The 17,615-nt window shown below is 38.1% G+C and overlaps 1 protein-coding gene across 2 annotated transcripts in view; it reads right to left on the bottom strand.

The window, feature by feature from the left end:
- Positions 1-17,615, bottom strand: part of IPO7 (importin 7) — a 48,390-nt gene that overhangs the window by 26,376 nt on the left and 4,399 nt on the right. For both annotated transcript variants that reach the window (XM_038405346.2, XM_043517424.1), the window contains exons 2-6: positions 9,400-9,481; positions 5,375-5,528; positions 4,174-4,332; positions 1,134-1,290; positions 204-293 (exon numbers count right to left, since the gene is read on the bottom strand). In XM_038405346.2, coding sequence (XP_038261274.1) covers positions 204-293; positions 1,134-1,290; positions 4,174-4,332; positions 5,375-5,528; positions 9,400-9,481 — 642 coding nt within the window. The remainder of the gene's footprint in view (positions 1-203; positions 294-1,133; positions 1,291-4,173; positions 4,333-5,374; positions 5,529-9,399; positions 9,482-17,615) is intronic.

Raw genomic sequence — 17,615 nt, 5'->3', positions numbered from 1 at the left:
TTAGTCTCTGTTGAAACCACCATATTAACCTTACAAAAATCTTATTTGTCCTGCCACACATTTAGAAGATGTCTCGTAGTAAGAATAAAGAAAACAATACTGTTAACATTTTTAACCAACTTTTAAATATAGGAAATTGAATTCAGAAGCCAATTTGCAAGCCCAAAGAAAAAAAAAAAAAAAACACATAAAAAAGTACTTACAGCAGGTACATCTCTGTCCACAACCGTTTTTAGAATTTCTATCCATTCTGTCAGGTTCTGCTGATTTATCAGCTCCAGAGGTAACGTATACTATTTAAAAAGCATAAAACAGGTTCAGTATAAAGCCATTTAAAACAACCCGATCAACTGCTTGAATTATATATGTTTGAATGCTCATCTATCAAAATCTTACTGAACATCTGCTATACACTTGAGTACTATGAGCGGTGAGCAAAGGAGCGAGTGTGATATTTGATGGTGTTCGAGATCTTTTGCATCCTCAAAAACATTCTGCTTCCTTTCAATTCTGCCTTACTTAGAATTTTGCTATAAAAGATGATTTCACAATATTTAAGTTATTATATCTTTCTGAATCAGAGACAATTCTTTTCTTCGCTTAAAGCATGATAGAGGGATTGGTAAATCTGGTTTTAAATTTCATTTCAAGACCACCCAAGCTCTCTAATATTAGAATATATGCTCTGAACCGCATGTTAGTCCAGTTTCCTTCTGGTTAGATAAGCTCAATATAGTAACACTACAAAAGAAAGATAAATGGTTGTTTCTAGTGTTATAAAATGGCTCTTGTTCTCTCATAACCACTCTGACTTACTCAGGAGTGGCACTGTCAGGTTCCAGAGAGTTCAAAGACAGTAGACTCAAAAAATGTGTGACCCAATTTTAAACTAAAAAAAAAAAAAAATCTGTATTATTGGTGTTATGGTACACAGAATCATACCAAAAGCTTGTTAGTCACACCATAGTTGAGCATTGGTGAAAAATGACTCAAATGAAACAGAATTGGTAATGTTGTTTCAAATACATTAGTACCTAGAATGTAATATATTTGGGGGAGGGGGGGGGAAGAGAGAAAGGAAGTAAACTTTCAGATTAAACCTTTGCTCAAGAATACAGAAAATTTGCTTCCACCTGAACAAGAGCATAGAAGATTTTGAAGATCTGTTTCTGGATGAGGACAGACTGATCAGATGGATCAGACAGAAGCTGAATGAAACGATCTTTCAGAACAGGCAGGAAGTGCTGCATTGCTGCTATCAAGGGACTCCGCTCCTCTGGTTTCTTGTACCTTTAGGTAAGAATAAAATGCTTTACAAAGATTTTACAACTAAACTTTATTGATATGAAAAGTAAGTTGTGCCTGCACAGAAGAGAGGCACACAGGAGCTGCAGCTCCCAAGGACAGATTTTAAAAACTGAGTTATATCTTACTATGGCACTCATGGGGTCATATAAAAAGCGCTATACCAACACAGAGCCAAACCCAATGAATTTAAAAAACAACTTAGCTGCATTACTTTACAATCATTCAACACTAACATAACGTTCTCCTGCTGACTCACTCTGAATGTCACATCACACACATGCCACACAATTTTCTATGGTAAAACAAGGTCACAGTAGCAAGAAAACAGTGAGCAAACCCCATAATTTTATAGACAAGAAAGTTACAAGTAGTGCTGGTCAGAAAATATCCAACAAAACACTTTCACTGGAATTTGCCAAAATTGAAACATTTCGTGGACACTGTTTGATTCTGATAGAACCAAGACAATGGAAGAAGTTGTTTCCTGTCATCTCGTCTACCCAACTCCACTGAGTTGTTGGAGAGCCTGGGCTTCCAGGCTTGAAACTCCTTGATTTCCTGGTGCTTCCACGGTCTATGGATCTAGGGTATCCTGCCAGGAGGACTTACCTGGGGCCAGGGCTCTATTCCCTTTAATGGAGTATTTCAAATATTTTTGCATTTTGTTCCAAATTGGAACAAAATCAAAATTCAAAATATCAAAATTCTCCACAGTGATGGGGTGTACAAACACCACACTGGAGAGCAAGGGGTTAAGGAGCAGCTCTGGGTTTAGGCAGCTCCACCCAACCACACCTCTGATGCCTGAACAACTTGCAGGCAGCATGTAAAAGGGGAAGCAGAGCAGCTCAGAGGGAGGCAGTCAAAAGGGAGCAGACCAGAGGCGCTGAACTCTGGGGGCAGTGTTGCCCAGGAGCTCGTTGCCTGAGCACACCTACAAAGAAAAGGCAGGTGACTAACCGTGCAGGTCAGTGACTTTATACGAGATTTTTTTTATTTAATCTGTGGGGAAAAGGAGGCTGGTAGGAAGTGGTCCAGAGGGCAGCTAACTTAGCACCCAATGGTGCGAAGGATCACTGCCTACTATTGGGCCCTGGACCAGAGCCTGCTGGAGAGGATGGGCCTGACCTCCCCAACCCACTCCAAGATGACATGACAACAACAGGAGCCTTCATTTGAGAAGACTACCCTAACCCTAAAGTCCCCATGCAAAAGGTAAGAACCAGAAACTGGGCCAGGCCAGGGTGGCGGGGGGGGAGCTGCTGAAAGACAGGACTGTATTTGCAATGGGGAGATGACCTGCCATATCCCCACCTCACCATTAGGCAGCACTGTTGGAGTTTGTTCACCTTCTATATCCACAAAATGCTATTAGCTTTTTTCACCCAGTTCTAGTTATAATAAAGAAAAAAATCCTACTAACTGAACAATTGTCAGATTAGAGTATTATCTGATACTACTAGTGATGTTCTAAACTAAGGATTTAAGAATAAAAAGTTTTACATTACTGTACTTCAGAATTCACAGCTTTACTTAAACAATTAACACTAAAGTATGCTCATTCTTATGCCACCCCATTATTGGACTTTATACAGCTCAACTTAAATACACAAATTAACCTTCTAATAGTGCCAGTTCACAAAAAACAAACTAAAACCTACATAATCTGATATTAAATGCATGTCTTATAAAAAATTGTATAACCATTTAAACAAGAGTCCAACCCAAAAATCATAAATATGGTTCCTACAGATTAACTTAATCAGAAGCATGAAGCTTAAGAAAAAATGGAGAACGTAAAAATGTTGCTCAAGAAAAGTTCACTACCAGCTTGCTTGAAGACACAATGATAAAGAACAGGGTAACAACAGAAAGGGAAAGATCAGAGAAAACAATCTGACCCATGTAAAAGCCTGCCAATTGAAATACTGGCTGCCTTTGAAGCAAAAATACCGAAGGCCCAAGTGATTTACTTTCCATCTGAAGTCAATTCAGCTCTTAAATTGGCCTAAAGTTGGTTAATATTTTAGATTAAGTTAAAGCTGATCAACCAGCAGGCTGCAACAACGTGGTTTAAGCCATAACACTACACATTGACGGACAGATTTTCAAAATTAACACATACAATTGCATGGACTGAATTTATGCTTAGATATACCTGGTTTATAGCCAAACAGATGCTCACAAACAAATTAAGCATGTAAGGCACTAGATTGGGAGCTAGAGAATAGGATTTTTATCTGCGGCTCTGCTACAGCTACCGACTTCCTATGAGAGAATGGACAATGCATATGCACAAGGGGCCCAAAGTAAGATTACACAGAACCTTAATTCTCGCATTTCATAACTTTTGAATTTTTGGACTTTGCAACTGTTATGTATTTTTCACATGTAACACAATATCTAGATTATAAACTGACTAGATGTCTAACAAACATTATTTCTCATGCTGTTCCTGACAAAGCCATGCTTTTATCCCCTGGACACTCTTTCCCCTATCACTAAGACTTGTGATACCATGCCCATCTTCAACTCCGAAAGCGACTGCTTTAAAGAAACCCTAGTATTCTGATCTCATATCTCAAAGTTTTAATATGAAGAAAGATTTATGTACTGTATTTATGGAACTAATTAGGAAAGACAACGTGAGCTACTATCTCCAGATGGTGAAATATTATCAAGACTTGTTATTGAATTCAGAGATTTATATTAAATTACCTCCAATCAGTGTTCATTGCAACATGCAATTCAATATTTTATACATTAACCTCCAGCGCATATTCAGAAGTATATATAAAACTTACAGAAAATATATTGCTACAAATGAATAGACTTTCTATGTTTTTTTGTTTGGGGAAAACTCACTCATAGTTTTTCACGAGTTGATAAAGACAAAGGAGAATTCCAAGCCAGCAAGCACTGTTATCAGACTGAAGATAAAAACCAATTTTCTCCACAACTGCAGTCCAGCGGTTGGGGTAATCATGCTTGATAATATGGTGAATGCAAGTAGTAAGCTGTACTCTGGAAGTCAAACACACACATGTTTAAACAAATAACTACCTTCATTATTTTAAGAGGTTTTTTTTGATGATGATGAAATAGCTCATTTTTGGCTGAACAGATAAAACTTAACATGCGTTCAGAAGTCTTGTTTACACACAAAGGAGTCTAATCTGGTCTTCTACTTCCCTTCTGCTTGGCATTTACCATCTTCTGAAATTTTGTAAAAGGGTTATAATAATTTAGGAATCCATTCTTCTCCAAGTACAAAAGATGTTACACAAATAAATCGCTTACATGTTGTACAATGTACAAATGAAGAATGAAAAGCCATTTTCTCTAACTGCATTAATTCTATGTTCTCCAATACATAAGAAGGGCCCTACTGGGTCAGACCAAAGGTCCATCCAGCCCAGTATCCTGTCTTCAGACAGTGGCCAGTGCCAGGGGTGCCCCAGAAGTAATGAACAGAACAGGTAATCATCAAGTGATCCATCCCGTTGTTCATTCCCAGCTTCTGGCAAACAGAGGCTAGGGACACCATTCCTGTCCAACCTGGCTAATAGCCATTGATGGACCTATCCTCCACAAATTTATCTAGTTCTTTTTTGAACCCTGTTATGGTCTTGGCCTTCACAACATCCTCTGGCAAAGTGTTCCACAGGTTGACTGTGTGTTGTGTGAAGAAATACTTCCTTTTATTTGTTTTAAACCTGCTGCCTATTAATTTCATTTGGTGACTCCTAGTTCTTGTGTTATGAGAAGTAGTAAACAACCCTTCCTTATCTACTTTCTCTACACCAGTCATGATTTTATAGACTTCAATCATATTTCCCCTTAGCCATCTCTTTTCCAAGCTGAAAAGTCCCAGTCTTATTAATCTCTCCTCATACAGAATCTGTTCCATAACACTAATAATTTTTGTTGCCCTTTTCTGAAATCTGTGTGTTACAATCTGTGTTACAATCCAAGACACAATGAAATTTAGTATGCAAATGGTATTAATTTTAAAAGAACAGTATCAAAACTATGACTACATTATAAGCCAATTAAAACTGTATACCTAATTAGTTCAGGGGAATGAATAATGGCTTCTACAATATTTTCACGAATACAATGTCTATCTTCTTCTGGGATGGAATAAGGTGGGATTTCCCCTGGTGTAGTTTCACGATCAGGCCAATACTGAGTTATCATATTCTTCAAGTAGATAACACCTGTCAGATAACAGCAAGACATCACTTGGTATCAATATAAAAGTCAGTCGATATGCGTATTTTTACATTTAGAAAATGCATTCCATAAATGAACTCCGACTGAATGGACAACATTTAACATATCAGAGCCATCATACCTGCACACAAAAACCACTAATCTCCCAATTTTCTATATGAAACAAAAATTTCCCCTTCTTCAGTTATCAAGTGTGGTATCTGTAATATTTCTTAAGTCCACTATTCCCAATACTATTATCTTTTCAGACAATGTTTTTGAAAAATAAGAGTATTGAAAGACATATTTCCACTTCTTTTCATGAAGAATAGTTGTGGTAACTTTTTAATAAAACACATCTCTGAAGAAGCTTCCTTTGTAATTATTTTGAGATCAATTTTTTGGTATTTAAAAACAAGGCTAGTCAGCAATAAATCTCTAGTCAAATATTGCTTGTATTTTAAAAGTATGATTTTATTCTATAATGTGACTATGTTTGGGCTACATGGTCTGTTTTACATTCAAGTGAATCTTGAAAGCAAATGGAGTTTCTCTACACAAAGATTATAGGTTATGACTCTTTATAGCAGATATTAGGTTGCTGACACAGATGCATGTTTCCACTAATTGACAAACATTCAAACTGCTTATGTGGCAGATTCCAGTTTACTATGCTTTATGAATCTCTTTTCTTTACAAGTGCAAAAGTCAGTCCAGATTTACAAACAGTTACAGCAAAATTAATATTAACTGAATTCTGACTACACCTGTACAACGTGCCATAGGTTCTCTGCTGGTTTTCAATTAAATGTTTATATGTTGTCTAGCACCAGTATCAGAAAGGATTCAGAGAGCACGCCTTGTAAACCTATTGTTTTGAATATGATAATGATGTAGTTCCTGATCTTGCCAGCTGATCTGTATGGGCACAAGAATCTGCCAGTATAAATTAGCTAAGAAAATCAGGGTTTTAGTTGAAATTATTTCTGCTGTTCTTTTCCTTATTTTCTGTAACCAGAAGCTATCCTGCTTACTGCAAAAAAGATAGGAGCCACTCCCAAAGAAACAGAAAAGGATGGTGGGATAATTAGTTCCAACACAGTCAGACATGACACAATGTAAAAACAAGAAGTCCAAAAGACCCAGAACCTCCACAGATTGCTTAGTTTTTCTTTGGTTTACTATTAGATTGTAAATATTCTCTTTAAAAAGCAGTAACACTTCATCTACCTTTTCATTTTCAATTTTTTAAAATATAAGTCAAAGCTTGTAGCCTTTTGATTCTGAAATTCTAAGTTCTTGCCATGTAATAATACCCTGGCAGCAAACCCAGCCCTGGCCGCTGACCCCAGGTGCCGACCCATAGTCCCGACCACATGGAAGTGGGTGTTGGCTCCAGGCGCTGATCCCCAGCGCTGGCTGTGTGGCAGCAGGCACCAATGCCTGGCCCTGGGCACGCACCGATCCTCGGGCGCACAGCAGTGCGTGCTGTCTTAGGCCTTGTGGCGGCGAGCAGTGACCCCCACATTTGGTCATGCAGCTCTGGGCTCTGGCTGCATTGCAGCCCTGGGATCCAACTCCCTGCCCTGGCCGTGCAGTTCCTGATCCAGGCACAAGCACTGATCCCCTCCCCAGCTGTGTAGCTCCTGCCCCCAGCTCCAGGCTCTAGCAGCAGGTACTGACCCCTGGCCACACAGCAGCAGGTGCCAACCCCCGCTCCAGCCGCAGGACTCACCACCCACCCTCCTCTCTTTTGGCCCTACATCCATGTCCCCATCCCCATCATCCCTGGACCCCACTGCCTTCCTGGCCCTGCATCCACCCCAGGCCCCCGTTGCCTCTCCCGGCCCACATCCATCCCACTGCCAACCCTTCCCCTCATGCCCCAATCCAGGGCTTAATTTGTCCTGGGACTTGCTGAGAAAAGTGATATTAAACATGCAAGTATCACTTGTCACAGCCTTCCAGATAGCGGCCTGTGAAAAATGATTGATGTTAACCAACATTCAATAATAAAAATATTACTGTGAAGTGATATTTGTATCTGCAATAAATAAATTACAATGATGTGGATGTGTATATGTGCTATTTATTTTTTCCCCTAAACTTAATCAAGTATTTTAGGAAAAAAGTGTCAGTTTAGCCACCAGCAAGAGAAGCCACAAAAAAAATTGTTGTGAGAACTCCTGCTTTAGAGTACTTGCCCCTACAGAACCTGAATTCAACTCAAGATTAGAGAGTCTCAATCATCCCTTGCTATCTAGCACAAATCCACTGCAAAGTATATCTGTCTCACCCACTTCTGGTGGCTGGTCCACATACTGCTACCAATTACTTCATTAGCTCATGTGGTAGAGGTCTGGTGTTAGGATATAAAGGTTATTCCTGGGGAAATTCTGCACCACTGCACAATGCAGAATTTGCGCAGAATTAATGTTCTGCACAGAATTTTATTTTTTCCTGCAGAAATGGTGCTGCAGGCCACTGCTAGGGACTGCTGTACCCAGCAGAGCCTGGCTCCTCAGCTCGCAGTGCACCTGCACGGGAGGGCTTTGGTTCCCAAGTTTGCCGGCCTGCTTAGTTGCGTGGTGAGCTCGGCCTCCTCCCTGGACAGCAGCTACGCTCTGTGAGGAGAGACAAGAGCAACACCTGCGGTCGGCAGGGAGGGGCTGCTGCTTTCTGAGAAGAGAATCTGAGGGTAAGCAGGAGTAGGGACCTGTCAGGGGGATGGGAGTGCAACTCGAGCTGTTCCAGGAGCAGCTGAATCTTTAAATTGTGCCTCCCACCCCCAATATTAGCAGGTACAAGTCTACCCAGCAGGACAGTAACGAAGCTGAGTGGAGCCTGCAGCTGGTCTCTGGGGGCGAAGGAGGTGTGGGTGTCTGGGCACGCAGCCCCTCCAGCAGCCCCAAACACCCCATCCCAGTACATAGCTCCCCTCCCCCTGAGCCTGGCATTTGGGAACTTGAAATATGGTAACCCTATGGGAGCAGAGAAAAAAGGTGAAAAATTACCAAAAGATCAGAGAGGCAGAGTTTTCCCCACAAGATGTGCCCAGATGGCACATGTGATACATCCAGTCTGAGGCACGCAACAAAAGCATAACAGAGAAACAGGAACTGGGTTGTTGTAGGGGTTTCTTTAATGTTCTACTCCTGGGGGAATCTTTTTGTTGTCTTTATTGTTACAGACATACTTGCTGATAGGTATTTTGAAATAAATGACCAAAATAATTGAAACTGGTGTGATTATATTGTGTTATTTTGACAAACCAAAAGCAGAATTTTAAAACATTGTGCGCAGAATTTTTAATTTTTTGACATAGAATTCCCCCAAGAGTAAAAGGTTCCAACCTTGCTGAGGACCCATGTGGAGGTAAATATAGTTCCATGTGATGGAATTTTTGTGCATTGTTTTTATTTTAGTGTGCTAAAAATCAAAATAAACTTAGAAATTACTTCCAAACACTGCATTAAAAGAATGTTACTGTTACAAAGGCAAGCATTCAAAAATTCAGAACACAAAAAAAGTCACAGTTAGCGTTGCCATCTTAATTTGGCCTCTGTGTATGCATATGCATGACAGTACACAATTATACTAAATTGCATAATAAATTAAGTTTTTTTCCACAGGACACTCATTCACTGCACAGAATGGATTATGCTCACTAAACTGGTAGCTTACTCAATATTTCTTTTTATCTTCATCATTCAACATATGATTACAAGTCTCATTTACTACACAGGCAACCTTAATTCTGGCACTGTCTAGCTTTTGAACGCTTGACTTTGCAACCTTAATGTCATTTTCATTTTTTTGTATGTAATGTATATACAGTATGTAAACATTCTGAATATAAAGAAAAAGAAAACTTGCCTGCCTGTCTCACTGGTAAATCCAGTTGCTCGGACATAGTGATCTGAAGCAGAGTTGAAACAAAGTTCACTGACTTATGAGCCTGCAAAGCAGAAGACAAAACCAAATAAGCCAGATGTTAAAGAAGAACACTGGAAACCAATAGTCTTGCAAATAAAACTTTGAAGCTTCAGGATACTCCAAGTAAATACATTTTCAAAAATGTCTGAGTACCATGTGATGCAATCATTATGACATCAGCAATTCAAACTATGTTGTAATATCAAGTGACAAATGAAAGCTTTCAAACCCCTTGAGTTTGATGTTTTCAGAAGATCACATGGTAGGGGGGAATTCTTATTGTTTACTGAAGACCACATTTCCTCCCTGCCCCAATGTCTTAAACAGATTTCTGTAATCAGATTTCTTTACCACAGAATAAATTATCCCCCGTTTAGGACAAATATATTACAGCACGACAACACAGCTACAAGTACACTGTGTAATTAAATAACTTGGCATTAAGACAGCATGGAATGGTGAAGTCATTATTTGATCTTTTTAGCATTTGGAGATGCCAGGCTGTACATATTTTGTATCATCATAGTATTCTCAGATTTTGCCTAACATTTTTCATTCATTGATCTGCTACTGTGACCTGAGGCTACGAGTACATTTGAACCAGACTAAAAACATTTTTAAAGATACGTATTTGTGTTTAGACAGAGCCTTTTCTTATAGGCCTATATTTAACCTAATTTGCTGCCATGTTTAAAGAAAGATTTGAATATCTAACGTTATATAAAATCACCCTCCATTAAATTTTTCTTTTAAATTCTACACTTTATCTAAACATTTAGGAAGTGAACATCTACAGCTCAAATAGAGAACCATAAGATTTTAGTCTATTAATATCAGTCTATGTGAGCTATAATTGCTCTCAGAAAAAGGAAATTGATAAGTTAGCTCTTTCCTAAGTAAAGGAAAAGATTAATGTAATTTAAGATACAAGCAAAGAGAAATAAAGGCAATTTTCTTGTCTTACTGCATGTAGGGGCAGCTGGGCAAAGACCACTTTGCTGTTAAAATTCATAGAACCATTTTTCCAATATGTCCAAAGTTTTATCTTCTTAAGCAATGCTGACAGGGGGCACTGGATGTCAAATGACTTCCCTTTACATTGAGACATGGATGATTCATCAAGGCATGAATTCATGATAGACTAATCTGAGCAGTTTGCAACTCTATTTATAAACTAAGCACTACATTCTCTTACCACAACTGGCTGACTTTTTTTTTTTTTTTAACCACACTATCAATAAATATGGCCTTCTATAACATAAAAGAATTGTATTCTCATCATCAGAGTACACCTCACATTGGCAAATTTACAGAACCTTGGATTCTGCATGGAAACCTAAACAGAGTAACATCAGCAATGTGAAAAATTTGGCAGGATATGCACAATAAGTCTCCTCAAAGGAGTAGTTTTCTTCACTACATTAATTAACTTTACCTACAAGAAAATGTTGTATGCAGTCTCAATATTACTAGCCAAGTTTAAAACTATGATAGCAACCTATACGCCCCTAACCCCAGCATGAAAAATTGGAAAAGACTAAAAGAAGAAAATTTCCTGAGAGGAAGTGACCTTAACTTAAACCTACACAATATATAAGGCTTTGTTTATAATACCGTTACAACTTGAAAACATTTCTTCCTTGATTTTGTCCTTTATCTACTTGTGAAATGTTGCTTTCTTGCTTGTCTTTGCAGAACGTAAGTCAATATAGTGGCTTTACCTGCTTTTCAGTGCACAAGTATCAATGATGTGCACCTGGGATAGAGCAATATTACACCTACATTTTAGGTTACCTACACATTATCCACTAGCTACTTCCTATATGAAGCAAAGAAAATATCAACATGTTCAAGATCATTAAAAGGGTATTACCTATTACATTACAAAATGAAAGAATGCCTCGTTACAATACAGTATAAAATTATGATAAACCAATCTTTTACAACTCCTCTACAAGATAAACAAGCCATCATGAAAAACACACTTTTATCAGGACCAAGTGCTCTTTGTACATGATCAAATAATCAGTAACACCATGAATGAATCTTATAAGCATTTACAACATCAACGGATTAGTTTATCCAGTGGTGACAGTCTTTCTAGACAAGTTTCATGAAGAAACACCTCCTAAATGCTCTAGATACAAATTCATTTACACTTGTTCATATATTTGAATATTCATGCAACTAGTCAACTTTACGTCAATTCCATACTTTTTAATAGTTTGATTTTTTTTTAAAAAAACTTGAAACACCTTCATTTTAAACAATATTAAGAAGCAAACTTAACTGGAAGTTAACAAGGTTTTTTGTTGCAGATTTAAAAAAAAAATACATATTTATGCATGCACATTGTAAGCATTGGGTCACAAGATCTACATGCGATATATATTAGACTGTGGAAGTCCACAGAAACAGTGCCTCCACTACGTACAGCTCAAGTGTCTTTTTTCTTTTTAAACAAAGCGTGCACTGGAGTCATTATTCCTACAGCATCCAGGGATTCAAGATACAGGAACATAGGAAAGAAAAGATAGGAACAAGTTACTGGGAGTAACAGACACTGCAGAGTTCAAGAGTCTATGGCCCCCTACCTCTCCACAGCTCTCTGTGTCCTAAAGATGTGGACCTTTTCATCAAATGAAGCATATTAGTTTATATTTAAAAAAAGGTTTGTTTTTGTGTAATCATCTGATGACATGAATTTCTGCACCTGTTTAAGCCTTCTCTATTCACTGCACTTGTGGAAATGGATGGCATTGAAGTACTTTTCTTGTACAGTAGTACGTTTTAATTGCAGTGACTCAAGCATTAGGCCCCAATTCAGCAAGGTAATGCAGCACACAACTAACTTTAAAGTCAATGGATGATTCACGTGCTTAAAGGGGCATATGATTAAGTATTTTGCTAACTGGGAGTTCAGCGAGATTTTTTTTTTTTTTTTTAAATTTAAAAGCCAGCCTATACACAAGGTGACTTGAGTTACCCAAGTTGCTTGCTATGGATATAAAAAAAACCAGACTATTCAGATTTATGTGATCATTTTTAATGTTCTTCAGAATTAGCCTGGAGACAAGGGGTAACAAGGTGGCTCAAAGTCCTGGATACCGTGAGAATCATCACTTTTAGAGACTGTCAGGGGATGGGGACAACATTCCAAAAATAAATCTGAACTAACTAAAGGTGTGAATTTAATTCAGTTAAACTAAATTAAACCTGTGTGAACACTTTTTTTCAGAACTTAAGCGGCCTTAATTTTAATTTAGTGTATTCCCTTTAGCAGAGTAGATACTCATTCTTGAAGTAGCTGCACTAGTAGCACAGTAGTGAGATAGGCTCTGCATGAAAGATGAAAGCTATTCTCCTAATCTAGGCAATTAAGGAGCACTAAATTCACATACCGGTACACATCAATATTTACATTTTATATCAAGTTTGGGCTCTAATGACAACAACTTCACAACAACCCAATCTTTCCCATACTACTAAATTGAAGGTAGGTTCCAGTGTAAAAAATGTTGAGACTCATTGCTTAATTATTATCAATACACGTGCAGCTAAGCCTTAACATGACTTCTGAGGCCTGAATTTTCATTGGCCCTACCAAAAAGAGTCAAGTAAGTTTTCCCCTTGCTTTCCATTTTTTTTATTAAACAAACAGCCTTCAAACAAGTACATTCAAACATTTAAGATGCTGACTGAGCGCCCACTGAAGTCTTTCCATTGGCTTCAACAAGAGCTGAGCCCGATGAAGTTGACTATAAAGTCAATGAGAATGTTGCCATGTCAACAGGGGCTGGATTTCACCCTCAGGGTACGACTATATTGGGGGTCTAATTCCCAGTTCAATGAGACATACTCAGGCATGCTCTCATGGAGCAAATGCATGAAAAATAGATTGTAGCCAAGGAGCTAGCTACCCCAAGTACATGCCCAGCTAAGACCCTAGGCAGGTTCTTGGAGTAGCTAGCCCATCCCACTGTTCAGGCTACACTCTGTTTTTAGCGTGTGAACTGAACAAAAGCTAGCATGAGCATGTCTCCAGCTTGACATGTGGACATATCCTAATTGTCTGAGGCAAATCAACAAAAAACAAACAAACAAACTCAGTTCCAATGGATCATTCTGTTGCACCCGAGTACTTCATTAATTTTCACACAACAGGTGGCCTTATATACTATAACTAAGATTAGAACCATATACTGGAGGTAGTCATTGTGATCACAGCATAAAAAAAAGGTTTTGGACAGACTTGCCTGTTGCAGCCGTCTCTGAGCTCCTACCATATTTTTATTCTCTAACAAATGGCTGTGTCCCAGCATTCCAGGTTCCTGTTCACTGACACAAGAGCTTAAAAAAAAAACAAACACACACACGCTCTGTTTTAAGCACTTGTTTTATACAGCCACTGACTTCTTTTGTTCTGAATGCAGGATGAGCTGGAATATCTAAGAACATAAGCGAAGTTGGGAATGAGGACTTAAAATGAGAGAAAATTCAGGCACCAATTAAATCTGACTTTAAGAATATTTCACATTCAAACAGTAATAGCCCGAATGCATGAAAGTTTATTTATTCCTCCTTATGGCAACTGTTTGAATTTAGAAGTTTTTGTTTCTATAGATTTCCACTTACCACAGCCTTCAGAAATACCAGATACGGGTATAAAGTATCCCACAAGTAATTACCATCACCCAAGATAGGAATGAAAAACAACAGATTGCAGGCTTGCAAAAGTGTTTCTACCTAATGCTCAAATTCTGTAAAGAACAGGAGAAATTCTTAAGGCTAAGTCATTGGCATCCGTAAAATGTGGTCAAATTATCTTACTCTAATCTTCCTTGTTTACATACATCATTAATTTTTGTACATATTAAAATAAAGTTAGAGTTACAAATATGTTTAATTGCAGCAGAATTTCTGCTAATAAAAGCCTGTCCTTTTCTACCAAGTAATACAACACTTAATAGCAAGGCTGACCTACTGCTCTTTTCCCACTCCAAAATGCTGTGTCACTGGTATGACTTTGTTGTCTAAGAGCCAAAGAATTTAGGGACTTTTCCCCTGAGCAATCTTTGCCATTGAGCCTTACTAGCTGAGGAATGTTTTCGATCAGACCACAAATGTTACCCCACTGTTTGTTAGCATCAGTTTTCCAGAGCCTACACATCTTCGTGCACATTTCAGAAATTTGATACACTAGATATATGTGCCTGCCTACCTGATAGTCATACATGTACAATTATATTACAAACAGAAAACTGTAATATGTGCTACATAATCTCAACTATAAAATTCAATCTGAAATAAACATGATAGAAACCAAAGCACAACATATTGAACTTCAGATAGGTAATTAGTACAGAGAAAAGACATTTTCCCACAAAGATAAATGTAACTGTAATGGATGTATAGTTCATACCAAAATATAAAATTTTATGAAAAACTGAACATTAAATAACCCCCACCAACTTCATCTCATTTTTGCTAGATAGGTAACCAACTTCCTTGCTCTCCCTTGGAGCATGAAAATTTTAAGCTATCATAAAAGCCATACTGCATATGGTATTTTAAGGAAGGGTTACAGTCAAAGCAGCAAACCAAAGGACTGTTTTTTAAAATAAAATATTTATTATATTTTGCTAGACTGGAAGCACAAGTTATGTAAACAAAAAACAAATATTCTTCCAGGGTAGCACACATTTTAATAAAGATCACATCAATAATTTGCATAATAGGTCAAAATTAAGTAAATATAAACTGCTAAAAAGTCTATCTATATAGTCTCTGCCACTAGTTGAGCAAGTAAACTATTTTACAATGAGATGCAAGTTTTTTTTTTAAAAAGTTCAGTATAGTATTCTAACACTGAATTCTTTATTTTCCTTTTCCAAGCAAGATAACACATCACTGAACCATGATGTTTTTTAAAAATGTAAAGCTTTCCTAGGTGAATTACTTATCTTCACCAATCCAGAAACGACATTAAACAGCAAGACATTACTACATTACGATGAAGAATTCAGTTGGCCGTTAAAAAGATGCTCAAGCCATTCTGATTTTATCTTTTCATAATTTGATTGTATCCATCTAGTCTCTCTTGTGAAGTTAGTATTTGCTGCATACAAAAAGTGTAAGATAAGTAACATTACTAAGTAGCAGTATTGGGACACCTATTCAAGCATGAGGTAGGTGAGGTAATATCTTTTACTGGACCAACTTCTGTTGGTGAGAGAAGAGAGTCCAATAAAAGATATTACCTCATCCATCTTGTTTCTCTAATATCCTAGGACCGACACAGCTACAACACTGCATACTGTAAAGAGAACATACATTCACATCAGACCTTGCCAAGCAAACCATTGCAGTCCTAACTCATCAGAATAGTCTGCAGGTACAGAAGCCTGTTTTGTGAGGAAAAAAAACTGCAGTCTAAGGCTATGTCTACACCACAAACCTTACAGCAGTACAGCTGTACCACTACAGCTGTGCTGCGGTAAGTTCTTTTCTAGCCGCTCTCCTGCTGGGATAATTAAACCCCTCCCAATGACTTATGTCAGCAGGAGGGGCTGTTTTCACTTTTTCCAGTGAAACTTGGGGGTGGGGGAAGAAATGGGGGCTTACCATACCCCTAACAAAAGTGTTAGTGTAGATAAAGCCTTACCAAGAGTTAGCCAACTCCATTGTCTTTTACTCCACCTGATAACTCACATAGAAACTACAAGATGCCTTGTCTTCACAAGACTTTTACCTAGTACTAGTTAACTTGAAATAGCAAACTCAGGTTAAGACCACAACTCTGCCCCAACTCCCATCCTGAGTGAAGACAGTCTTCTGGCTCCCTCCCATCCGTTTCACGTGTTGATCCTGCCTGCAACAGTATTTTCAAACTCTCTTTTTCACAAGCTAATCTCTCCCATTCCTCCTCTGAGGTTAAGTCTACACTACTGAACCAATACCAGCACAGCCCTCTAGTGCAGATGCACCATACCTATTTTGTCAGTCAGTGTAGGAACACCACATCTTTGAAACACTCTTCTGTCAGCATAGCTTCATCTACAGTGGAAGTTTTGTCAGCATAGCTATGATGATCAGGGAAGTGTTTTTTCCACACCTCGTCAATATAAGTTTTAAGTATAGAAAATATCTTAGACAAGAGTATAAACATTAGGATTTTTTCCTCTTAAAAATTGTACACAAAAATGTATACCAGGGAAGGAAGGCAAAGATGATAAAATCCTTTTACAACGATGTATGTACCGACTTTTTGGTTTTTGAGTAGTGGGGAAATGTGATGGTTACTGAGAAGCAAGTGCACCTTGTAACAGTAAGCCACTTGAGAAAGCATGATTTAGTGGTTTGAAAATGGCAAATAGCCAGGACTCCTATGCTCTAATCTTGGCATTACCACTGATTAGCTGCATGACCATGGTGGACAAATCACTTAAGACCATCTTAGTTTACCCATCTGAAAAATGCGACTACTACTATACTTACCCTACTTTAAAATGCCAAAAAGCTTAACTAACGTTTGGTTCAGCACCTGGAGATCTTTAGATCAAAGGCAGGATTGTATGTGAAAAATATGCATTTTACTCCAAAGCATTCACTAGTCAGTCTAGGTTCAAGAATTTTACTTAAACAATTATTTCAGCATCAAAGCATTTACGTGCGTGTAAAACAGAAGATTAATGCTACTCAATTGAATTACACGGATTTATTTTGTCAGGCTGACGGTATGCTTTGGCGACCACTCTTCAATATTGTACGGTACTCTACATATCATATTTCAGACTGAGATGTCAGATTAAGCCTGACTTTTGAAAGGAGTGGCTTCACGAGAGCACCACAAAGTTTAATAACTTTTCCCAACAAACTCAGATTTGTTTTCCTTCAAAAACAAAAACACAAAAAAAACCAGGTTACTGGGGTTAAGTAATGCTATGTAGCATTGCAATCGATGAAGTGAGCTGTAGCTCACGAAAGCTTATGCTCTAATAAATTTGTTAGTCTCTAAGGTGCCACAAGTACTCCTTTTCTTTTTGCGAATACAGACTAACACGGCTGCTACTCTGAAACCAGTAATCGGAATGCATCCGATGAAGTGAGCTGTAGCTCACGAAAGCTTATGCTCAAATCAATTTGTTAGTCTCTAA

Source organism: Dermochelys coriacea, chromosome 6, assembly GCF_009764565.3.
Source record: "Dermochelys coriacea isolate rDerCor1 chromosome 6, rDerCor1.pri.v4, whole genome shotgun sequence".
NCBI lineage: Eukaryota > Metazoa > Chordata > Testudines > Dermochelyidae > Dermochelys > Dermochelys coriacea.
This window is presented reverse-complemented; position numbering and strand designations above follow the sequence as displayed.